The sequence below is a fragment of the Fulmarus glacialis genome, unplaced genomic scaffold (assembly GCF_000690835.1).
Source record: "Fulmarus glacialis isolate BGI_N327 unplaced genomic scaffold, ASM69083v1 scaffold7704, whole genome shotgun sequence".
Taxonomy (NCBI): Eukaryota; Metazoa; Chordata; class Aves; order Procellariiformes; family Procellariidae; genus Fulmarus; species Fulmarus glacialis.
Window position 1 is genome coordinate 25,547 of NW_009206017.1, and position 26,850 is coordinate 52,396.

Sequence of the window (26,850 nt, forward strand, 5' to 3'; positions counted from 1 at the left end):
ACACAAGTGTGTTCCCCCAGTGCCATGTGGCAAAATAAGCTACCTTTTAGAAGTATTTGCCTGTATTTTGATGCTATAATGTCTGTATCAAGCAAAGGAAGACAGGTAATTATGTACAATATGGGAAAGCAGTCATTAGTATTGTTCTGAAGTACTAGTATCTGTTTAAGGATGTTTGAAAGCCCTTAATGCCAGCACCTAAGCATTAACATACTATTTTCCTAGTGTGGCTTTACAATATAGTTCTAATTCTCATCGATCACATGTAATGCTCTCCTTACAGATAATTGCAACAGCCTTACCTGTGTGAGTCTCCCACCGTTGTCCATGTGTCTGAGGTCCTCATTAAAATTTGAGACAAAACCATTGGTATCACTCATTTAAAAGAACACTATCATCTACTACTTAGCTTCCATTCTAATGCTACGACCTTCTTCCTTCCCCAGCAATAATTCTTTAAAAAAACAACAAAAAAACCCAGAAAACCAAAAACAATTACATGAAAGCTAGATACTGTACACGTAATCAAAACCAGCATCCTTCTAAGCACCAACCTTTCATGGGGGATATAAGGCACGCTTACAGCTGCATATATTCAAAACATTAAAGAAAAACTAGGTTTAAAAAAAAAAAAGAAAAAAGCATCAACTCCCATTCATGGAGTACTAGTTTGAATTCTATAAATAAGTCACTCACACATGAACCTAGTACACCAACCCTGTCAGAAATAGCGGCCCATTACAAATAATGGAACCAGCATGAGAACTGGAGCAGCCGCTTGTCTGTGCAAAGGAGTCAGCCAAGAGCTAGATTTGAGAGTCTGCTTTTTGGTGAAATGACATGTTAAAAGACAAGCACCCAAGAAATCGGCTAGACTTCCGAACTGTCGCTGCTGCCGTGTCGGGTGGTCACAGCGTCACTGCTGCTGGAGAGGCTGATGGGCACTTTGCTTTTCCCAGCACAGGGCTGTTTCCTCTGCTTCAACAAAAACAGAGTTACGACCGCAGTGCAGATCAGGAACAGCAGTCCTGTCACGCCTCCGGTAACGGGTACAGTACCGCTTCCAGAGTCCCTGCTTGTGATTTCCAGAACTGGCCTGTGATGCGGCGCGCCAGCTGGGACCACGTCCTTCTGGATGACGACAGCTTTGTCAGAACGGTCAAGTGCAATATGCTGAATATTCGTGCCCCTGTTTTTATTTGCTCCAATGTCTCGCATGAAGACGGGGGCGTCTGGGTTGGCTCTTCTGCTGCGTTTAAAGGCTGTGGTGCTAACTCTTCCTTTAGCAGAGGACAACCCGTGGTGGTAGTCAAGACTTCTTTTGCCATTGTGCCTGTGTGCATTTTCCTTCGATCGGACCGTGTAAATAGTGTGAATGTACCATTCTCGGCCAGCTGCCACCTTAAAAAAAACCCAAACACATAAAAACCCAACGAACCAGAACAACCACCCCCGTGCACATTTACTATAAACTGGAAATCACCCAAGCATCAGATGGATCCAGACAGATGTCCCCAGTTTGCTGCCAAATATGTCTAATTAAAGTCAACGGCAGAAATAGGCACTTGGAGATAGGATTAATGCAGACTGCCGAAGTAGGTCAGATAAACTACCCTATAGGAGAGCCTATTTCTTTCTAGTGTTAATGCAGAAAGGCTACTGCATTTACGGAACAAAACACTAGTCTTAATTCAGGCAAGAAGAACCCCACTTCAGGAAATCAAAAAAAGACTTCAGGAATTTGAAATTAATCTTACTTAAAGCAGGACGCATAGTTCTCTCTCTTTATCTCATATCTTTTTTTTTTTTTTTCCAGTTGCAAGAAAATAAAGTCCAATTTCTTAGTTTTCTCTTATGTAAGAAGGCCCCCATAGTTAGCTAAACCAGTGACTTCTGCTCCCAGTCACAGGTGTACATGTCTGCAATAACAGCAAGGCTGCAGAAGCAGCTCAGTGTTAGAAAGCAATGCTGTCATTGTTTCTATGCTGTTAGGGGGAGGGAGCAAAGTAAATGTGTTGCTGAAGTCTGTCGCTGACCAACACGGTGCCCGTGATTACCTGCCTGCTCTGTTCTCCACCTCAGTCGTCTTTTAGCATGAAAGAATTTCTGTGGTACACTTCTCAGACAATTTACCTGGAACAGTGGAGCAGATGACAAGCTGAAACCATCAGAACCAGGCTGGTTTACTAGAGGAAAAGCATCTGCATGATCAGCTGCTAATGTAGCATGAAACTCCAGGTTCCCAAAGGCTCTTGCTTGTGTCTCAGGTTGAGCTTTATCCTAAAGGAAGTAAGTTTAGTATTTCCAGATTGACATGGAAATCAGGGATCTAAAAACACACGCTACCGTAACTCTTTGTTTACGTACCAGGATCTTGAATCTGTACAAGAGGGACGGCGAGTCAGCCAGGCATCCGTATTCCTGATTGTCCGGGCTGTACTTGGGCACGTACCCATCGGCACCGGTGCAAAGGAACACCTTCTCGATGTTGCAGCTGAAGGAGTCACCAAGATTCTGCACTGGATCCACCATCACTCGGCCATAGATTTCAGATCCTAGTAAAGCAGATGAATACATTTTACATTATACCAGTCAATTTAAAATTATTAAATCAAATTATTACCAAACCATGTTGTTAAAAATTCTCAGGACAGGAATTATCTAGCTTTAGGTGTATTTCCCTCTGCGCGTGAAGACAGTATGTTCCATGGCTGTTACTACTAATTTATCACAGGCTTTAGTCTTATTTTCTGTTACAACTCGCAGTGACGTGTAGTTCTTAACAGTGCAGCTCTTTTTTTAAGCAAGCTTTTCCCTTCTCTTCACTAGAGGGCAACCCATATTCACGTATAAGAAACTATCCAACCTTAAGCAAAATAAACTTCTTAACAGGACATTTGGGTTTCAGACTGATGACTCCAATAAGGGACCAATAAAAACCAAAATTATTTCTGATCCAATATGGCCATTACCAGGAGGTTTCCCTTGAACCTGATAACTGCTCCGGTCAATGAGCGAGTAGAGTGTGGAGAGCACCTGCCCGGGGCCAGAAGTGGGAGGGGAAAAAAAAAAATGATCACGAATGAGTCTGAGGAGCTTGGCTGAAGCCAGCTGCAGTTACTGTGCACCCAGGCTGCAACTGAGAACAGCTGCATGACCAAGTCAAGGAGTCTCAAGTGTACAAGAATTCAATTCCTGCATTTCCGACTAGAATAACCTAAGCACTGAAATTACTTAGCCCCCTCAAAATCAGGCAAAAAGTTCTAGTGTGGGCAGCTTCAAAGCAAAACAACCAGAGTGAGGGGAATATGTGATTATGCAGTAACTGAGCAAGAGTTTTCAGAACTGCAGTTTCAGATACATGCACCTAAATTCTGCACCTACCTTTGGCATGCTTTTCCTCTCAGAGCCCATAAACAGAACCACAGCTGTAACTGTAATTCAGTTACACTAAATTACATCATGTTTTAGTGCTTCTGTATTTTACTTTTCCGCAGTGGAAATACATAGACCATGTAGGGGTTATAAAACTAGTAAAATACATATTCAGCTCTTGTTAAAAGTGGTTCTGTTTTAGCTTTCATAATACGCTGAATGTAGAATTGACTTTTTACCTTTGGTAAAGGCTACATCAGCTCCTTCTCCAAATCCCATTGATCCATCAGATATCCAAAGCTCCTTTTTGGACAGCAGAAACATTTGAGTATTTAGACTGAACTCTGCTGCCACTGGGTCACTGACCTGTGGGGAAAAGTGAAATTAAATGATCAAAAAAAAAAGCCTTGGTTGTAGCTTTACAATGAGCATTGTACACCATTGCCGTAGTAGTGACGTGCTGATCAAACCTTTCAGCAGTACACAGCATCTGTAAGAATCCCTCCTACATACATACATAAACCTCCTGTTGTGCTTCTCATCATGACCCATTAAAATACCCAACCGTAGTGCTTTATTTCAACGTTGCCGAGTAAAATAGCAAAAGATACCCGCTTCCTCAGATACAGGACAGCAATGTATCTTTTCAGTGACACTTGCATAAGTTACTGGGAGAAGCGGGCTGTGGGCAAGAGGCCAATAAAACTCGGGGAGGACCAGAACCTAGCTCAGCACCAACTCATTTCCCCTACTCTCAACAACAATCCGCATATTCAAACCGGTGAGCACAGGATGGGAAACCTCACCCGCCCTGCCTGCACTGTGCATGTTCCACTTGCGACCTAGAAGCTGCCTGCAATTTGCCCAGAAAAGTAACCTGGCCAACGGCCCGCGCCTGGAAACAACATAGGAGTTGCCCTGCAAGTAGGTTAGTTCCTCCGGAGCGATGGTAGGTCGCTCCCAGTCAGCGCCTTTCCGCCTTCCCCGCCACAAACGCCTCGTGGCCGCAGGAGCCCAAGAGAGCCCAGCACATCTGGATGGAGGAAGCTGGCTCCGGGCCCCGGGTCTGTGCCTGCCCGGTGGCTCCGGCACTCCGGACCCACCACGCGTGTAATGGCAGGGAGATGTAGAGGGGAACAGAAAGCAAAAGGCTCTCCAACGCAGAAATACGGTAAAGAACTAAACTGTCCCACGCCACTATTTAATCTTGTTGACCACAACAAACCCAGCATCTAGGGGTAACAGTCATAAGGGTGTGATTATATACACAGAAGTGCAAAATAAACTTAACATGCAAATGCCACCACAGCTCCAGTTATTTCCTTCCTCATCAAATCACTTTCCTCTTTCCGCGTAGCGTTCATGTCCTGCGTTACAAGGTGGCGACAGGAAGACTATTGCTGAAGCACTATCTTTAAATTAAATTCAACACCAATTGCTCGAGCAAACAAGACTGAGACATTCAGTTAATTTGCATGTAATACAGTTGTCTCCACACTTGCCACACGTGCCATGCCACTGGATAATGAAGCAGAAGGCTAAAGAGCAGCTCTAACGGTCAAAAGGGCTGAACGGCTCTGACTGACACTGACAAGGCCTCTAAGGTATCTGGTAATTTTTTGGGGAAAAAAAAAATTAATCAGGTCATTTTTTATGTATTGACTGAAGGATGCAATGTTATACTAAGAGGTTTTAAAAAGTTCAGTACGTTTACTGGAAGTCTCGTCTCAGATTCAGAGCCCTTGGTCTCCAAATGCTATTCAAGTCATTCCTCAAGCTAACTGCAACAGAAAAACTGGTCTTTCTAACAGTCTGCGATAGTAACTTACTGCTACTTGGTGCACTGCTGGGGTTTTTTTTTGGTGTTTTTTTTGTTGTTGGTTGGTTGGTTGGGTTTTTTTGCTTTAATATATACAGGAAAATTGTCACAAAGCCACGCTAACTCTGAATGAAGTTTCCCACTGCTTGACAAAAAGACCCTCTTGATACAATTCTATTACATTGAATCTCAGTTTTAAAAGTCAACCTCAGGACTACAAGTTATTTTTGAAAACAATCTTGCTTAGAACCAAAATTCCTTCCCCCTTCAGCCCCCGCCTTCCTGAAAAAAAAGCAGCAGTACTTGGGAATAGGCTGGACTATGAGGTAAATAAATGGAAAAATAATATTTTAATTACTGGAGAAAAATTAATTTAGTTTGATTTTATCTCACCGGAGAAGACGAGATCTAGAGCAATCTACAAGCACTGTAAAACTTCTCCTGAAGCCATCTGAAATACTCTGTGATTTTCTCTCGACAACTGGTACTGGATGGCCCGTGCCAGAACACCTCTTTCAGTGGTTACAGAACACCTGCCTTTCAGCCTAAATTTGCTTTTGGCTGGTTTTGCCCACAAGGCTTCATGGAAAAACGTCCTAAGTAAAACAGTGTACCTGTTGGAACCTGATGTCCATATCAAACGCAATTGGGTCCCGTGGGTTGCAGATGACGGGAAGGGCGTATTGCTGACCCGGCGCAGCAGTGCAAGGGATGAATTTCACAGTGTAAGTACCTGAGTAATCTCGTACCTGTGAAAAGATTAGAGAACTGAGCTGCACAGTCTCTGAACAATCACTTTTTCAGCTCACATTGCCCCTGAGCAGAAGCCGAATTCCCAGCAGCATCCTGAACACTTCCACAAGCTTGGACATTGCCGTTTACGATCACGGTGCTTCACCTCGTGCAGGAGGCGTGTGCACCACCACCGTCAGCGCGCTGCAGCAGCGCAGGCAAGGCACTGACGCGCGGTCTCTCCTCTCCTCCTCTGTAAAACGAGGACTAATACAGAATATACCCACTCTCAGGCCTTTGAGGGACTGACCTTGCCGCAGTGGTGGTGGGAATCAAAGAGGTCAATGTGCAAATCTAACACACTAAATCTCTCTAAAGAGAAGGTGATTTTGGCCGGATTTTTAGTGAATGCAAATGGCTCCTTTCCTGCCAGCTCAGCAAGAGCTGAGTAACTGGGCTGTCCCCCTCTCACAGAAGCCAGCCACTTTTAAGCAAGCCTCTTCTGCCCTGTTAGAGGCACAGGCTTTGGGGCCACAGGCGTTCCCGCTGACTCCCCAGCTCCGCAGGAGCTAAGCAGCTTTGCCACACGTGGGGACAAACCCAGCTTCTCATAACAGCAGCAGCACAGCTTCCTGGCAATGCCAAGGGAGATAACGTTAAGGCAAATTCTTCAAGAGAGGTCACAGCTCCAGCACTGGCCTGCTCAATGAATGGTGCCGGCTAGCGCTAGCGGGAGCACGGGTTCAGGCCTCGGGACTCAAGCTCCAGGGACACCGGGGACTTCTGACTCTTCATTATGTAATGAAAATACGTGACTGCGTCCAAACGAGTTGATGCTTACTGATCCTGTGGTGCTGACGACTGCATGGAAAGTATGTTAAAAACCAACATTCCCTTTGCTTCCCTAAATTCAAGTCTGAATGCAAACTCACAGCAAAGTCGGAGATAAAACTCCACTGCTGCACAGGCTGGTGGAAGGTCGGCTCGCTTCGTAACAGACTGAGTGTAAACGTGAGGCCAGGGTGGTCAGCAGACATCACCATTGATGCCAGAGGTGTTCCTGAAAGAAAAAAAGGCAAATTGTAATTTGCCATAATTAATACTGATGCCTGGCATGGTATAAAATCAGCACACAAACGCAAAGAAGCAAGAGAATGGAAAGAAATTAACTTACACCCCAGAAAAAGAAGTGCCTCAGTTACTTATTCCCCTTCTACACCGAGACAGACCCTTTACCGTGACACCTTTCTCCTCTGCCAGGTGGAGAGCACTGCAGATACTCTGGCTAGCAGAGTGGGCAGGCTGGGTACGCACCTGGGTGGGACATCACCAGCCGGCCCCAGAAACGAATCTCTGTTCGGAAGTTCACCACTAGTTGCCCTTCGTCATTGATCCGCATACTCATGGGATAGAGGGAGCCTAGGGAGGAAAAGCCAACGATTTTACCACTAACGTTTCCTAAGTGCATTTTTAAAGGAAGCCTCTTTGTGTGTTTTCTGCATCTGGAGATTTGAAACACTTTACCTGAACCCTGGCGCTCTTTAAACCCTGTCACATTGATTGTTTTGAGATCTCCAAACCCACCAACTTCAGAAGAAATGCACTCATTTACACCTGCTAATGGTTCAATCCATTAAGGCAGATTTGTTTTTTCCTCTCTTTTGCTGACATAAGGCCAGACTCACCTGAAGTATATCCACGTATGCCGATATAACAGAGTGCAGGCAGGATGTCGTGGTTTAACCCCAGTCAGCAACTAAGTACCACACAGCTGCTCACTCACCCTTTCCCCCCCCATGGGATGGGGGAGAGAATTGGGGGAAAAAAATGTAAAACCCGGGGGTTGAGATAAAGACAGTTTAATAGGACAGCAAAGGAAGAGAAAATAACAATAATAATAATGATAAAAGAATATACAAAACAAGTGATGCACAATGCAATTGCTCACCACCCGCTGACCGATGACCAGATCGCCCCTGAGCAGTGATCGCTGTCCCCCGGCCAACTCCGCCCAGTTTATATACTGAGCATGATGTCATATGGTATGGAATACCCCATTGGCCAGTTTGGGTCCTGGCTATGCTCCCCCCCAGCTTCTTGTGCACCTGGCAGAGCATGGGAAGCTGAAAAGTCCTTGACTCATATAAGCACTGCTTAGCAACAACTGAAACATCAGTGTGTTATCAACGCTATTCTCATACTAAATCCAAAACACAGCACTATACCAGCTACTAGGAGGAAAATTAACTCTATTCCCAGCCAAAACCAGGACACGGGAGAAAGAAGGGGTCTGGGACTTTTCTGCCACATGGACACCAAGGCTCACTCCAGCAAGGTCCCTTTTGCAGGCCCTTCCCTGCACAGGGCTATGTAAGTACTTCCCTTGCCCTGTAACTGCACACCAATTCAGCACTGGAGTCTACCTCTCCGTAAGAGAGAGAGTCTGCTTTAGAGTTGGTCTATGCACTAATTTATCTCATTTTTTATAGATTAAAAGCAGCATGCAATTGAGGGAAGATTCAAAACATCTAGTTCAGTAACATACGACATTAAAAACCAAACATAATTGTCCTTTGGGTGGGTGTTTTAACTGAGGGAGTCAGCGTGCTGTTACTGCTTTTGAGATTCTCAAGGCTTTTTAGCATCGAGTTATTGACCACACATCATCAGAACGTTGAATAGGATGGAGTCTAGAAATGATGGCATCTGAAACAGCTCACCTTGGAGCTCAGATTCAGGAGGGCTGCCTATCCCATCTTTCCAGAGGATAGCTGTGTCGTACACAAAGGTGAGTCTCAGTTCAGACTGCAAATCAAAATGTTGCCAGCCACCAATGCCAGCAGGGGAGTGGAAGACATAGGAGACATAGAGAGGCACCCGCAGGGTTACATACGACTGCACCAGATTTAAGACCTGAAAAACATTGAGGTACCAAGGTTACTGCATGCAACCCCCAAAAAAAATTTCACTGCCAACTTTGCATTCTCATGAACTGCACTCTTTAAACCTAAGCAAAAAAAACCTGCACAGAAACATTTTACATCTGTTACTGACATCACTATTATTTCAGGTCCTGCAAATCACCTCACTTGAAAGTGTTCTCAAATCTTTGCCAGTTTAACATAACAGGGTTTGTACCTCTCCAAAGTAAGGACCATCTAAGATTTTGTTTTACCTTGGAATTTTAAAAAAAAAAAAAAAAAAAGCCTTCAAAACAACCTCCATAGAAATTGAAGGTGGCCTAAATTAAAATTCCAGATGAGAACAACCACATTCCTTAGGCATTCAGAAATCCAACACAAATTTAGAAACGAGTCCTGTAAGTAACACCTACCTTTACTATAGATTGAACTGTGTGGATTATGGCACCCTGAAACACTGCTATTTAAAACTACGGTCTGAGTTAAGAAGGTGTCTCTCTACCAAGCAACTAACAAGCAACCAGAATGGGCGGCCAAGCAGACAATTAGTAAATAAATCCTCTTTGGCCACTGACCATCAATTGAGAAGGTAACAGTTGAGGACCTATGGAATGGGAAAGCATCAAGCTGCTGAGCCAAGGCTGATTCAAGGTGAATCCGCACAGAGGCTCTACAGCCCCTTGGAATCTCCTCTAATGTAAGTGCAGTTGCTGTAGGACGTTTGTGTGTTGGGTTATTTTCCAAGTAAACGCAATGTGCTGTCAGACACTTCACAGGGGAGCCGCCGCGCCTGCTTTGTGATCGATGTTGATGTAATTCATATCAAAGACCTGGAACGATGGCCTGTTTTGCTCAGGAAAATTACATGTTTGTTTGTTCTTTATCAACCAAGCTTCTGTTTATAAAATCTTACCTACTTGACAGCTCTGCCTAAAGCCCAAACACTGTAAACCTAAATTAGAGCTTCTAACTAAAAAATTTTTTTTTTTGTAAAAAAGCGGTTTTATAATGTAGCCTTAGAACACACTTCCAGAGTTAATAACATACTTTACACATATGGTTTACTTCTATAAGGCAATGAAATTGTAGCCTCTTCTTTGAATACATTGCTACACGGGTGATAGTTTGGAAAAGCTCTTTGAGTCAAAAAAGCAGAGTTTCTAAAATCCAGACTAGGAGCAACAGCAACGCAGTAAGCTGTGCTCAATTACCAGGAAGATGAATCACGTCTGTGCACAGAAATCCAGTGCAAAGCAACAAATCTGTACTTCCAAAAACATTTGTGCTAAGGGAACACGTAGCAAACTGCCTGGATAGTGACTAAATCCTTTCTCATGCAATCCTTAGTAACGTTTGCTTTTGGACTTATGCTTCCAAAGCCTCCCGTTGAGAGAGGAAGGCTCTTCGGTGCCACATACCTGCCCATCTGTGCCAATGGAGCCGCTGCAGTCCGTCAGCAGCTCAGACATATCGTAGTAACTGTTGAACTCCCAAAGGCAAGCCTCAAGGTTGAGGTTCTGGTAGAAACGCAAGGTTTTGGCAGACCGCAGAGCACTGCTGTACTGGTAAGGTGACGTTTCTCCGATCACTTTGGGGTTCTTCGTTTCCTCCGTAATAAACCCATGTTTGGTCTGGATCTCATTGTAGTCCAGTAGGTTGGAGCACTTATGGTGCCCCACACGAGTGCCATCTGGGCTAAGCGTTAGCTCAAAGTTGGATAAGGGGCGTGTGGAGATAACGGGCAGCATTCCTAAAACATAAATGTCACACGACCCATTAACATCCTGAACGGAAACGAAGTATTCATTAACTGCTTGTGAACGTATTTTTAGAGCTGGAGTCTGGAAACATAGGAGCTAAGGATGCCCAATGTTTCATCCATACATTAACCTTGCAATTGGCAAATTGTTCATTAAACATGGATTATTCATGGTTCTGCCACAATGCAGCAAACAACTGTGGAGACAAACCTGTGGGAGAGGAAAAGTCCAAAGCAGCATGTGTTAATTAATCCTCGCCACTTGATGCTTACCATCCATATGGGGCATTGTGACTGTTAGTCGGATCAGATTGCGATGGTCAGGATCGTCTGGACCCGTGTAGCGAATTTTAGCGGAGAAAGGTTCCGCTCCTACTGTTCCTGGGATGCGAGGTTGGCAAAGACCTGAGCAAAGAGGAAAGACAGGTTGTGAGATGCCTGCTAAACCGTGTCGTATCTGTGTTAAGGAGCTTAGAGATGTCTGTCCCTAGAGCTAGGTCAGAAACCTCGACACGCTAATTAGGGAGTTCCTCACAGCTCTGCTGTCTGGTCTAACTCCTAGGGCCAAGAAGTCCTTTTCCAGAGAGGCAAGGGCAGAACTATAGAAACCCTCCAATGCCCAGCGGCGGCTGAGGAACCTGACCTCTTCCTGATAAGGATTTGTTCTTCCTCCCTACAAAAGGGAAGATGGCAACTTTACATCAGCATTTACCTTGGCAGCCATCACTTAGCGAGGTGAAGGTCAGGGTGGTTCACAACTACCCCTCAGCTCTTGCCACAAAAAGCAGGCTGCCTGAGGGGAGCTGACATCTTGCAGAGAACAGCTAACTAAAATACACAGGGGCAGTCTGTGCCATTCTGCAGGGTTCACCACTTACACTGGAGAGGTATGTCAGGTTCTCTCTTTTTCTGTGTATGACTGAGGCAAAGATTATTTCTGATTAAATTACACGAAGAACTGGCACTTTAGGAGCATAGCGGTAAATCCACAGAGGAGCTATGGTGCATAATGGCCACTTTAGACCTATAAATCTAATACGTAAGAGCCTCAGGGAACCTTGAAAACTTCGCTTAGGCTACTACCTAACTTCCTAACGATGGAAAGTCTCAAGGGAGCTACTTTTCAGCCACTGAACATGAACACAACTGCCTAAAACCTTGATGGATTTCAGTCCGGATTACATGCCCAAAAGCTTCCCTTCCTTCCCCAACTTGTGATCTCAACAAAAAATACCGCCTCTACCCACAAGCCTTGTCCTGTCTTGTTGACAGGTCACTGCCACTACAACAGGACCATCACTAATACGCCGGTAACACAAAACTTTTGCAGTTCTTCCCACATACTTCAATCCTACCCGGGGCTTTTGCTCTGCGGCTGGAGGAGATGGAGGTGAAGGACTCCATGTAGCAGAGGAGATGTGGCAGAAGGACTGAACTGCACAAAACAAAGAGCTGAGGAAGCACAGCATGAGCCACTTGCATAGTCGGTGAACTAGTGCTTCTCTCAGCCAGTGAGTATTTAATTATAGAGCCTAAATGAAACATTTTAGTCTAAAGAGACAGAGAAGAGTCACTCCCTAGTACCCAACATTTTGGTCCCTTGAATCCCAAGATGCAGTAAAGTCAGGCTCCTGCTTTAATTTGGGCAGAATAGGACTTTAAAGTAACTCCCAAGTAACTGTTCTAGTCACTAACCGATTGAGCAAAAAGATGCATTTTCCTCATCTGAATTTCTGAGAAAAAGCAACAGGTTAGACATACGCATCTAAATATGGATCACAGTTCAGAAACCTGAGGGATGTGGGCTAAACCCAGAATTAGGATGTCCCCTTACCTTCTGAGGCATAGCCTAAGTTCTCAGCAGAGTTATGCATGCAGTGCTGCAATATCTGAATTTCCACATGGATTTCATGCCCCCACCCTTTTCCAGCACCTGTATTTTAACTGTCTTTAGTCTGCAGGTCTTTAGACAACACCAAATTCAATACACCTACAATCTGCTCTCAGTGTCAGTAGCTGTGTTGTTTAAACTAAAACCACATGGAAATAGAGGTGTATTTGAAATACGTATATTGAGAAAAGCAAAGGACCCAAGACTGGGGAAGTCAAATTCTGCTCTACTCACTAGTCAAATTATGTGTCAAAAATCAGTATCACCATACACCCACCAATCTTCTACACATGACCTATGATGGGCGCACACTCTTGAAATACCAGAGCTGATGAGACGATTACAAGATGCTTTTGCCTTTCACTAGCAACAGTCCCATATGTGTATGAAAAAAAATTAACTAACATACTAACATAACTAACCTAAACCAAAACACCCCATAGCAGACCACCATCAGCTGCAAACACTGCCTCATCTTTTCCCAAGAACGGCTACCTAATTCCCATCATTAACAACTTACCTTCCTCTCTGTTGACTGTGTAAATTGGACTTAGCAGCTCCAGACCTGCAGCACCATTGGCATTCACAGCTCGAGCTGCACACTGAAGCCTGGAGCCTGCCTGGAAGTATATAGAGTCCAGGGAGATGGATTTGCTGCTGGTAAAAAAAGTGTTGGAGTCCACTTCCCTCATGGGGCTGGTGACACCATCACTCCCACTTGGAGCACTGACAAGCCAGCGGTACAGGGTCAGAGTATCATTGATGTTTTCCGTGGCGCAGATGGATCCGGTTTTGTCGTAGTCTGAATACTTGGGATTGCATGCCTACGGGTTGGCATTTACACAAAATAAAGGGGGTTATCTATTCTTACCTACACCTGCTCCAGGCAAGCAAACTGCTAAGCGTTATTCTAACAGTACCGTCCTTATTACTAAAACTGTATCAGCAAAATAAGGCCTTTATGCAGGCACACTATTTTCCCGTTAATCAAGGGGATATGAATGAATGCCCTGGGGCTTTTTTAATTAAAAAGAAGAACAAACAAACAAAAAAACCAAACCCCAGATAGTAGTGAGTAGTTGTTACAACTCACGTGTCGCCTCTGACCATGCAAACTTGGAAAATGCTAGTGCTAACTCCAAAAACTGAACTCTTATTTGACAACATCAAAGTCAGTTCTCCCAAATTCAGACACCCTAGCTTGAAAAATCCTGGTGTGGAACCACTCTAATAAATTAGAAACTGTTAGAAACATAAAATGAATGGCCTGAATTCATACATTCCTGGCAAAGAGCTGCCAAGTTACGACTGCACCCTCCCCAGCAGTCTGTTGCTGCTCCCACAGCAGAATCAAGCAGGAGTGAAGATACGTGTGCTTTTTGCTAGCGCAAAATTCAGCTTTTTTTTTTTTTTCCCCTCTCAAAATCACCCTTGATCAACAGTTTAAAACACCTGACTTCACACAGAAGCAGCAGGCACACAAGTAGGTGTCCCTCTGCCAGCTCTGTCTGGGAGAGCAGTCTCCTGCAGATGGGACAGACGGCTGATACCAGAGGCTGTTCAGTCAACTTTGGTAAAATCTGCTGCTCAGCTGCTCATGCCACAGCTCTGCTCACTAAGGCCAGTGTGCGAACCGTTTCTGGAAAGCTCTGTATGGCCCAGCCACAGACCTTTTTTGGGCAGCACTTATCTCCTCCTCACCTTCCTGCCTGCCCAGCTTTGGGTTTAGAAATCTCTATGTTTTCTGGCCCTAATTCCATGTCTCCCAGTCATCCCCTGGAACTCGTTATTAGTTTGACAGCACAGCCTGGTACCCAAGACCTATTTAGGTCAGCAAGAAACACTCACTGCAGAAAGAGCTGTCACAGGTTAGGGGTGTTAGTGACCCTCTCTCGGGAGCCCTCGTTCTCTGAGTTAGGTCAGCAGAAAGACTTATGCAAGTGCCTCTGACACAGTAACAGCCTGCTGCTTTCAGTTGTGTTTTGCAGAATTTAATACTTTTTAAATTTTCTTACGTGGTCCAGAGCGTGGAATGAGTAAGTTGGATGAAAGCATGCAGAAACAAGCCTTACCGTTACACAGACAACAGGATAGCCAGTTGGAGGGTGTGGATTCTCTTTGCTTCTAGCAGTATTGTCATACATCAGAAGGGAGACAACCTGGGGCACAGCTGGAAACGTCACATCTGCAACACTGTCCATTTCTTCAATGTACACAATGGCTTTACTCATCTGAGTCGAGAAAGAGAAAAGATTATGTATGCTGCTGAAAATAAGGAATGGAGGGAGAAGGAGAAGTAGCGCCTGCAAGTTAATTTCTGCCACCAAGCTCATTCTGGTTTTCCCCAGGATTCTTTGATAAAATGGTGACTTGTATTAAGGAAGATTCACTCCTCAGTGGTTTTTAAAGGTTTTCCACTTAAAACCTGTTCATCAGCAACTAGCTAAAAATTAAGGAAGAATTAATTCCCCAAACACTAGGAAAAGGGAAATAAAAGTATTCCCATTTTTCTTTAAAAAAAAAGTTAGCCTTGCAAACAGTCAAATATTCCAATTTTTCTTTAAAAAAAAAAGTTAGCCTTGCAAACAGTCAAACACCCACCAGTTGCTCACTCACTCCCCATCCCATCTTCAGCACGGCAGGAGGAGGAAATAGGACGAGAAAGCTCGTGGGTCCAGCTAAAGACAGGGAGATTGCTTACCAATGACTCTGTGGGCAAAACACACTCAACTTGGGGAAAATTAATTTACTTTATTGCCAATTAAAGTAGATTTGGGTAGTAAGAAACAAAGACAAACATTAAAACACCACCTTTCCTCCTCATTTTCCCATGCTCAATGTCACTCATGACTCATCTACCCCCTCCAAAACCTTGCCACAAACATAAAATACAAAAACAAACCCCCAAACTTTCCTAAACTAATTCCAGAGACCAGGTAGTAGCTTCAGCCTATGCATCAATTTGATCTCACTTGACAGCCAGTTTAGGCTTTTACCAAGTTAAGCATTAAGGCTGTGTGTTAACTTTAGAGCCTCTGTTTTTAAAATAGTGGCCTACAAATTTATCAGGGTATAATATACATGATGTAATGGATCCCAGGGCCATACTTTCGCTGCCTGTAGTAATTTACTGTATATAGTACTGAAGTAAGAAGTTGCTAGTGTTTGAGTCAAATCGGATCTTAAATATAGCCCAAAATGGCAGGTGGTGCTCTTCAGAACTGTAGTAGCTCTAACACTTGCTGTGCTCTCCTCTGCTTCACCAAAATAAAGGAAGAAATGGGAGGCGACTCTATGCCCATCTGTCCCCATTCGTGCCTTCCTCCCTGCCCACAGACCTCCCACCACGGGAAGGGGTGGAAGGCCTCACGGAGCTGCACTGGGGCACACGAAGTGACGCAGAGCGCTGATCAGAGCGGCATGGCTCTGGGTTGCCTGTGTCTCTGCTACCATGTTCTCATCAGCTTTCAGGTGGACAGTAAATGCTTCTCTCATTTCTCTTACGCCGCCATATAGAATCTCTACTTCAACAAAATGCTCAGTTTCTCCTTTTCTGAATTCAGTATCTGATTAAAAAAAACCCCCAACAACATGTGCCCTTTCCGCACACGTTTAGAGAGGGACCAATGCAGTCTCTCTGTTGTACTCTGTCCAGCAGCCAGAGACACTATTAAGACAAACAAAACCTGACAATCACAGCTTCTTGCTTTCTTTTTTTTGTATTTTTAAATCTTTTGATGCAACGGGAAAAGTCAGAGGAAGTTTCTACAAGCCAGTTAGTGCACTATACTTTCCTAAGATGTATACCAATAACTTGGAAACCAGTAACTTCTCTGTGAAGCATATAGTGGGTCACACATAAAATTTGTAGTTCAATGCTTCTAGACTTTGTTCCAAGTGTGTGGATTTACAGCTAATTTAATACTGGTATTTAGACAGGTAGGCATCAAGCTAACCACAGGAGCGTATGAATACCAGGCTGTCATGCACGTTGTGAGTACATGTTTTTTTAGATGTTTTTACATAAATAAAAATTTTATTGTTATTACAAATGGCAACTTTTGTTGTCAACAGTGGTTACCTGTGTCTCTGCTACCATGTTCTCATCAGCTTTCAGGTGGACAGTAAATGCTTCTCTCATTTCTCTTATGCCATCATATAGAATCTCTACTTCAACAAAATGCTCAGTTTCTGCTTCTCTGAATTCAATATCTGATTAAAAAAAAAACCAACAAATTAATGCAAAATCAGGAGTCAAACAATTGTTTTCTTTGTCAATTGTGTTCAAGTAATGTATTCTTTGCAATAACATGTTTTTGCTCTAAGTAAAATGTACTAGTAGACTGAGCTGTTAGCATCTGTTCTTCAGCACAATGACCAAGTAAAACTAACCCACTTTTGCTGGACAGGAAAAAAAGATACAAGTTGATATTTATACCTTGTTGGAAGACTTAAAATAATATAAAAACATAATATCCTGACACGATTTTGCACCAAGTCAACTAGCTTTCTTCCAAACAATTCCTGGACACAGTTGAGAATTAGTATGGGGCAGGGAGGCAGTCTTCATGCAGAGATCCTGCTTCAGTGGCAAAGAAAGTTCAAGAGAGTGGGTCTGTATGCCAAGGAATGGTCCCAGGTACCTTATTATACCAGTACGGATACTGTCTCAGGCTCCATTTGCAGTGCATATTTAAGCAGGATCCAAAACACTGCACTTTGAACTGAAAAGTCAACATACGTGGCATTAAGTCTTTAGGAGACATGTTCATCTACATGAAATCCCAAGACAAGAACGGTCTATTAGAAATAGGCATCTGTGGTCCTTCCTCCAGAAACCAAGTGGGGATTGTTATTTCTTGCTAAAAGTCAGGAGGAAGTGGTACCCATTTTTCTGACACTAGCCCTCAGTCAATAGCATGAATACTCAAGAAATGAAAGACCTTGTTTTGTATTCAAGGTCATACCTCCCCGGGAGACACTGTAGAAGAGTTACTCCTCTAGGGAGTTTGCATGACCACCAGGCTATAACTGCTCCTGCGAGGGTGACACTCCATCAAACCCACGTCACTATGAGGAAAACAAAACCCAAATGCAGTGGGTCACAGAAAGAGAATATGGGTCTGTAACCTTGAGGCTTGGACTCTTTCCTGGGAGACGGGGGACCTGGGTGCCAGCTCCCAGGCTTTTCTACGAGAAGCATCCCACCACTGGCAACTCCTTGCTGTACATGCTTAGGGTAAGTCACTCTTCCATACTGCAGGATGACGAAAGCAGAATAAATCTAGATAATTGCCTTAAAATAGCAGAACCAGGAATTTAAGCATATTCCTGTATCGTCTTAAGCTGTCTACCATAACAATATCCTAACCCTCTGCCACCTCAGGGGACCTGAAGGCAAAGCTCAAGAACCAAATTCTGCTCAAACACATGACTTGGGCAGACAACAACCTGAGCTAGGCTGAACTTTCATTCTTACGAAGAAATCCTGAGTTTGCATTCCAGGTTAGGAAATTCAAAGTAGCCCAGAGCAAACAGGATCTCACCTCCAATCCAATGCTAATACAGTCCCTTACAGGTCCCACAATTCACTTGGAGAAAAACAAAAATAGACAATACTCAAATCTCCCATTCCAAAACACACAAAGTGAAGCAGGAACTCCTAGCCTAAAGTACAGTACTTCAGCTCCCTGCCCAGCATTCATTTGCAGGAAGGCACTTTCCAAACTAATGTCTCCCATACCCACACCCAATGAAGCCCTTACCTTCTGACATTGGATTGTAGTCTTCCCCTGAGGTGGCTGAGCCATCCTTAGTGTGCACTCTGACAATAGACACTTTGGAGCTATCACCAAGGCGTAGAACGTGGATTCTTACTAGTGCAATTTCTCCAGGTTCCTGAGGCTCCTGAATGCTGTGTTTTATTTTAGAGAATTTAATCACTGGTTCTAGATGAGAAAAAAAACCACAACAAAAACCTGAACATTTAAAAAAAAAAAAAAATTTACTCATGTCAACCAGACCAAGTGCAAATACTTTATCTGAGAGTGGATAGTCCAAAGAAAATGAGAAGGTCATAACAAACCTGAAAATCCAAAGTGATTGTCTGGCTATTAATTTATTTGGTTTATTGATTGCTGTCTGGAATGATCAAAGTGAAATATTTTGGAAACTGGAATTCAGATAGAAGTTTGTAGCTATTATTAAAAGGAGGATACCTGGTCCCCTGGTGTTTGCTTTAGTGCAGTCTAGAGTGGAATATTTAGAGATAAAATATGTTTAGCTTTTGAAGAAAGCAGTTACTTTTATAAGTTATTTATTCTAATGCATTGTCAAAGGTATGGGATAAATCTGATTTTCTAAAATGACTCTCTATGACTTGTAAGGAGTGCATTTTATAGCATTATCAATTATATTATGGTGGGGTTTTTTTGGTGGTTTTGGGGGGTTTTTGGGGGGTTTTTTTTTGTGAATTTCACCCAAGGCATCCATGATTCTCTCAACTTAGTCGAATTTATGACACTCTTATTAAAGCAACACATATATAGCAATAAATGCAATGGAAATAAACAAGAGAATTTCTCTCCCCATTATCCCACAAAAGGTAGACCCAGTGATGCATTCCAAATAGATTAAAAGGGTGCAAATTCAAAACATAAAAATAAAATACTTGACAGCTTTTTGAAAAACTTGGTACTGGGTACTTTGAAAACTGTTGAATCAAACACTGAATGGAATTAGTCCCATTTTCCCATTTGCAGCTACCTATGTAATCAATAATTAACATAAAACTCACTGTCGTCTTCATCCTTAATCTTGACCACGGTCTCTTTCTGATCCCCAATGGAAGCACCAAATGTGGAATCACTTTTTGGTGTTCCAAGCACCAATCTGAATTCCTCCTCCTCCTCATAAATTACATCATCCTCCAGAGTTACGACACAGGGCTTCTCAGTTTCTCCTGCAGAAAGGTATGAAGCAAGAACAAGACATTATCTTCACAGGAGTACAAAAGAGCAGGATAAAACCAAACCCCCACACTTTTTCAGGCTTGCCATAGAAAAGACAGTCTCAAGAACACAGAAGCAGAGACTAGCGCTGTCTGGCACACTTCATTTTTTTTGTTGTGTTTGAGTCAATCTCTGCTAAGGGAAAATCCCACGATTCTGCCACAATGGGAACTAAGCAGCATCCCTTGCAGCATTCAGCAGGGCGTTTTACGGCAAGGAACCTGCTGCTCTGATACTCCTCTGCTGAAGGTACTGCATCAGTATTATTTCTACTTACTCTCATGAACAAGCGCTATGCTCAAACGTGTAGCAGAGGATGTTCAATATTACTGAATTCTTTATTGTCCAACTTCAGCTATAAAAACCTTTGAAAGTGCTGCTGTCATAGTCACAAAACTAGTTGTTAAATAGTCCTCTGCCACCTTCTTCATCCACAGAAGCTCAACTGGCATAACAACTCCCAGAATGCCCTGGAGGTCTAGCTCTTATTTACTATCAGATTACTTGTCAGACAAAAGTAATGCATTATTTTCTAATTCTAAGGGGAAAATCTTACCTGGGAGAAACACCACTGCAGAATCATCTGTATTTGGCCTCTCCTTGTAGTCCATCATAACTTGGGCAGAACCCTGGCGAGTATAGCAACGCACTGTGGATTTATGGTTAATGTCACCGCTTCGATAAATGAAGGCCACCAGCTGTTCATCTTTTTCATTTGCCACGTACATTGGTTCTTTGAACTGGACTTTCGGTACTGACAACAGAACATGTTACACAAGTTGAAAAGGACCCTCACACACAGGCAGAAAATATTAACCACATTCCTCCATTAAAAAAAAAAAAAATTTTTCTTTAACTAAGCACTTTATTTGCTAACCTTTTACAACAAACTGAAGAAGGTTCAGATTTACATATACTTTTCAAACACATATTTTGAATCTCGATGAATTCAAATACTTTCCTGGTCTATGGCAACTATTGCCAACTTGGTACTAATTTAGTACTTCTCACAGTAGCTAAGACTTGGTGATTTTTTTAAAAACAGCATTTGAGCCACTTCAGAGCTGTGGGATTATTTTCTATAAAGCAGTCTCTTTGACCTTTGATGCAGAGAAGAAGTAGGTGCCTGATACCACAAGGGCAAAAAGGGGTGATGACCACAATTCCATCTCCTCTGAAAGCAGTACCAACTTTGCACTGACTTCAACAAGTGAGTATTTCAGAGTGAAACTGTAACTGCCCTTCAGAGTTCTGTTTGAGAATGAGCTTTCTAAAACAAAATAGCTTCTTTAAGTCTTTGAAGTGCAGTGAATTTGCAGAAACCTGAGACTGTTGAGAGTCAGCTCGGTTTATTTAGCAAGTGCTGGAGAACTTGTAAATGGTGCTGCGCCGACTGTTGTTTACTTTTAAAATTTTACACCTATCTTTTTTTTCCCCCCTTAATGCTCCCCTAGAAGAGACGATACAGTTACAGCTTCGTGCAATAGCAATCTGCATAATTATTTGAAAAATTTAGCTCCCTACAATTTGGTGTTCAAATAACTACTAGGGAAAAAATAGTTTAACCCCTATGGCTTCCCTACCTTCAAAATGAATATTCATTCAAACAAATAGCCTTAATGCACCAGGCACAAACAAATGTACTTTTAGCTCATGGCATTATGTTAACTTGTCCAAAACAGTATCTTCAAGTACATAATGAGAAGGAAGACAAGCCAGAGTAAAGAACCTGCACTATAGCCCTATGTTCCAACTTCAGGTATAGCACACAACTGTTAATCTTCATAATGTAGTTGGGGTAAATGATATATCACAGCACTTATACACATTGTAATTTATGCTACTGCCAAAAGAGCTCTTCCACCTTCTAAGCGCACTTAAAACACCGAAAGGAAAAAACGTCGGAAAAACTATCCCCCACCCTCTTTATACTTACAGTCAGTGACGGTGTCATTGATAAAGACAGTAGTTTTGCTAGGTTCCCCAAGCACTGCATTCGCGGGCATGCAGAGGACTAGTTCAAACTTCTCTGGCCCTTCCAGAATCGGCTGGCCCAAATCATCAAGAATGATCACTCGAAACACTTGCATGTTGACTCCCGGTGTAAAATCCAGGTTACGGCTGATGCCCACATAATCAACTCCAGCTGTTTGGGAAGCAACAAGACTTGTATGGTCAGTTACTACCATAAGTTAACATTCACTTGTACATTTGTGAAATGTGTTTGCAGCTGTTTCTATTGCTGTCCTGGAGAAAATTTAATTTAGATTTTTGTCACGTGCAAATAAATTTGGGAACAATGAACAGACAGTGCAATACACACACACACAAATACATATCTGGATCATCATTTACTCTTTATGCCATAAGCACAATTAAAACTTGTTTAAGATCCCTTAAACTGCAGAGTAACAGGCTACAGCCTCAACAACATGCAACAGACCTGAGGTCCACAGCAATTTAACCCTTTTGCTCAACTCTGGACTACATACATGAGGTTTTACTTAGCTATTTACCTTTAAAGGAGCAGATGTCCGTCCCAGAATAATTCCAGCTGTACCCTAAGAAAAAGTGTCTTGCACTAGACTAGGTCACTGAGCTTGAAAATCATGCTGTTACCACTGTCTCACCCCTAAAAGAAGCAGGCAGACTGAGTGCAAGTGGGAGCACCTAGAATTACTTTTTTGTCTGTGTATGAGACTATTAAATCTAAACTGGAAGATGTATGACGACTTCACTTCTTCCTTCTGCTTGTGTCCCATTGTTTCACTGAGGTTCTGACTATTTCCGTAATTTTACATTCTTTTTCGCCCGAGTGTTCCTCCCTATCCCCTTTTAAGTGTTCTACTTGTTGCTTGTAACGACAGCAATTCTTTCCCTTCTTTGTCACAGTATGTTGAAGTTTACATACCTAAAAGCAACTGTGCCTTTTTGTTTTACACATCATTATGCAGCCTCCGGATTAGAGGCAAGGAACACTTGCCCGCATAAAAGCTGACCTCCCTGGTCGGCTCTGTGCATCAGGAAGAACTACAAGTCTTGCACAGGTTTTGTTCTTCCCTTAATCAAATATTATGTGCATAGGCATTTCATATACAACCATATTAATATTTTTGCGTGCAAAACTCTGTAACTACTTGAAAACTATGAAAAGATTTAGTGAAAAGAATTTTTTTCCAAATCTCATAACTAGGGTTTAACAGAAGTGATTTTTAAAAAAAACCTATAAATACAAGACCAGAAATGCAACATTACTTTGCTACTTTATACACAACACAGAAAATCCTGTAGGACCCAATCATATTTCTTCACCTGAATAGTGAGTCTTCACATATTCATCACATATATTGTCTATTTTGCTAACAACTTCTCTGTTCTTCAGAACCGTAGTCAAATTCTATTTCCATATATGTACCTTAGAAGTTAATTAACTGTTCCTTCAATACATGCTGCATCACTAGTTGCTATAATTCTTTGTTATTTTGGTAGCAAATCTGATTATGTATTACACACATATTAAAAAAGACAATTTTGCATTCAGCTTGATTAATATGAACATTTCTGAAGCCTTATCTGTCTCTTGCCAGCGTATCATCACTTTGTTGGGCTGAACAGAGAAATTCTCATTAATGCAACCAATTTCCTTGACACCCAGCAGCTATAACTGCTCCTTAAAACTAATTTAGCAGCTAGCAAGTCAAGCAACATATTTAAACAGCACCACAGAATTTTGGCCAGCTTAAGTATTCCCAAAGTCTGATAGGGAAAATGACTTTCTGTTGGGACTGAGAAATAAGAATAGGATTTTACAGAGGCAGTCACCAGATTTTGGGTATTTTGGGTCAGTGATGGACAGAGAAAATCCTTGGAGGTCACACTGGTGGTGCCTTCCAGAATTTCTCTCCACAGTAACTGAGAGACCCTAAAATGTCAGATACACCAGTTCTCGTAGATAAAGCAAGCCTCCTTGGCTAATGTACTGATAGCATCATTTCAGGGCAACTGCAGATTTATGCTGTAAATTCAGTTTTATTCCAGGGAAACACAGTATCTTGCTATAAAGACAATACTCTTTCACTCCAACTGTTTCTCCCGAAGTCTGCCATCGGTTAAGGTGCAAGTAAATTTACGGTCATTTTATTCATTCTGCAGTCTCCATCAGAAAGTCAGTGAGCTTCGCCGAGCTGCCCTTGCCACACACAACTGGGACATAAATATCATGTTTTCTACCTGATAAATCCACGTCCGATGTCTTTTATTTAACTTTTCCACCCCATATATACACTGAAGAGAACTAAGAGCGAATGCCAGATAACCCATTTTCATGCTCACATACTCTAAAGCAACCTGAGCGACATTTTTATGAGTAACTCACCCTCTGCTGACACTGGTTCTGTTTTTCTGGAACGCACCGTGACAGAAGCTGCTTTGGACAGATCTGTTCCAGTCCTCCAGACACGAATCTCCACGTAACCAGCGCCTTCATCCACTCCATATTCAGTGTTACCAAAGTACAAAGCAGGTTCTAAATACAGAGAGCAATGCATATATTTTTGAAAGAGCCTCTTCTGGCCTGCTCTTGTACACATGTATATTTAGTGCTTAAACTCTCCAGTCTGACTTTTAGTGCTCAAACGCTACAGTTTGACTTTTAATACGTTAATAGCTGGAAAAATAAAAAAAGCATTACCAATTTGCTCTGCAAATCCCACTAATATCTACCATCCACTTACATAAATATTATTATGCACCTGCCTTACCACTGCACATACCACTTAATGTAAGGGTTTTTTTTATCCTTTAAAAAACAAACTAAACACTCCTTGAATTAAGTAAAGAAAGTTATATCTATATGTTTTTGACCTTATCTGCAGAGATCTTCCACAGCCGGCTGTTCAGCTTACTGGCTGTTTACCTTACCATCCAAAGTAAAACAGCCATTTCAAAAATTGTGACTATGTAGCATAGACATAAGACATGGGATAGTTCTTCCATTATATTTTTGTTAAGCAAATCAAGCCAGCAATTTTTTTTGAAATTTACTATTAAAGAAAATATATACAATATAAAAATACACCTTCCCCCCTCCCCCCCCTTAAAAGATAAAGGCAGTTTGCAGGATTTCAAGAGTTCAGACTTTTTTTTTTTGAATTGTTTTCATGGATGATTAAAGGGTTACAAGCTGTTTTTTTCTTCAACGTAGTAAACTCACTTCAGTTATTCATAGGGAATACAAAAAGTTGCACAGTCCAGGTCACGGAAAAGGTCAATATTAAACTGGGTTTAAGCAGAGTCTGTTGTTTAGCATAAGAGATCAAACATCACAAGACTGTCTCAAACTAGCGCCAATTTAGCCGCCTTTCTGAATACCCATCAAGAAGAATGAAGAAGCACACACTGGAGACACGTTATACCTGCTGCTTGTACTAAGTAACGGGTAGAGTCTGCTAAATTCAATACGCGGCCCCCTTTACTTTTGTCACCTAAACAATAGTAGGCTTTATCTTGCTATCAGTACTAGTAAGAGCCTGACACATTTTTCCTGTGTTGCATACTACTACCAATCTATATTAGCACAATGTAAAGAATCTCTCCAATACCACAGCAATATTATTTTAGCACAATAGCCAGTATCTTCTTTAGTAGAACCGCCACAGTTGCACAAAAGCCTGGCACTCATCTAATACGCCGCATTTCTGTTGTACCTCTTGGGGAAATTCAAAGAACTCTGAAAAGCTTTAGAAGTCACGCTTGTTGTCTCCTACAGCTAGGGAAATGGAAGCTTGGGGTAAAACACCATGGTCAGGAAAGAGTTTTTAGTTTTTGACTACCTGGTGTTTTCCAGAGCTCAGTTTATTACTGAGCTTAAAGCCAGTTTTACAGAAGGGAGAGACAGTTTCCAATGACTCAATGTGCCAAGTAGAGAACAGAAAAATACACAGGCTTTTCGATATAACGTGAAGCAACTCAATAATAAAAGCGCCTCATCCTAGTAATAATTTTTTACACTCTGGATCTCACCTTCCCGAACCTAAATAAATGTTCTTTTGCGAATGGGGGAGAATATCTAGCTAAGTTCTTTTCTCAGCTAATTGAGAATTTTATATTTGCCTAGAGGCACTATCTGCTTCCTCCATGTATATATATAAAAACATCAGAACACCACCTGGCCCATTGCCACTCCAGCTTGCAGGCACCTTTGGATACTTACTGTAATTTTCTTGAGCCACTGTGAGCTGTGAACCTTCGCGCTACTTTTCCATCAGAGCAAACCCTGATAATCACAAAGACTTGCTGCAGAAGCAGATGAGGTCTTCAGCACACAGTACTAAGGAAGGTACAGAGTGTTCCAAGCAGGACTGCATTAATATTTATTTTCAACCTTTTGACAGATTACCTTTAAACAGGCTGAAACAATTCCTTTCTTAGACAGCCTAGCAGGATGTCTGACAAAGCAAAGCTTTTGCATGCAAAACTCAAGAGAAAGGTTAGAGAATGAAACCAGACACGTGACGATGGGTTAAATAGTTTAACAAAACACAAAGCTCTTTGAAAATGTGTTTTTTCGAGGGACAGATCTATTCATCAGGACTGCAGGACTTAATTCTAGCTAAAAATCGCAGCCTTTCGGGGATGGAAGGTGTTGGCTTTCTTCTTGAAAAATTCTTTTTCAATTCTTGAAGTATTGTTGTGTTTTAAGAAAAACGGTATCACAACTGAAAGTCAAACTGAATGTCTCCTTCTATGTCACTGAAATACTAAAGCTGTTTTCAAAGAAAATTTTGCTTCGCCTAAAGCAGTACCCCAACACAAATTTTTCTCTCCCCCTTCCTCCCACCCCTCCAATCAGCAGTTTCAATGATCAGTTATTTTCCAGTTTTGGCATTTTTCCCCCTGCCGTGACAGTTTGAAGATGATCGCATTCCCCTCCCACCGGCTATGCAGTTTTTACTATTGAAGTCTTCCCCACATGGGTGGGGAGGGGAGTAGGAGTCTAAATATCCAAACTTACATGCCTTTTTGTCACAGCTAATGGATTATTAAGTTACTAATGATGCCCTATAAGTTGTTACAGTTCTGTTTAACCAACTTGTGTAAAGCACAGAAAGAGTAATTCTTCACAAAGGCAAAGGCATCACTCCGGGTTATATCTGTGTCACTGGGACCAGAATCCTACTTCAACTGAGTGGGCAGAAAAATCATTGGGGTCCCCCACGAAGAGTAGAAAAATCATTTGGAAAAATACAACTTGACAAAAACTGTTACAATTTTGGCCACATTTCGTGAAGATGATTACTGCAGAGTATTTATTCTGGCAAAAGTAATCAAGAATCTTTGTAATT

The 26,850-nt window shown here is 42.3% G+C and overlaps 1 protein-coding gene across 1 annotated transcript; it reads right to left on the reverse strand.

The window, feature by feature from the left end:
• Positions 1-870: 870 nt before the first annotated feature.
• LOC104075169 (FRAS1-related extracellular matrix protein 2-like) lies at positions 871-24,032 on the reverse strand (the record flags this gene model as incomplete). The annotated part of the gene is made up of 18 exons (XM_009575590.1): positions 871-1,401; positions 2,134-2,280; positions 2,368-2,555; positions 3,615-3,741; positions 5,809-5,943; positions 6,859-6,986; positions 7,241-7,345; positions 8,647-8,839; positions 10,266-10,597; positions 10,880-11,011; positions 13,018-13,321; positions 14,570-14,728; positions 16,579-16,709; positions 18,263-18,445; positions 19,294-19,458; positions 20,064-20,261; positions 21,444-21,653; positions 23,883-24,032. Coding segments are annotated over 18 exons (3,518 nt in total), but the record flags the coding sequence as incomplete, so codon positions are not given.
• Between the last annotated feature and the right edge of the window lie 2,818 nt (positions 24,033-26,850).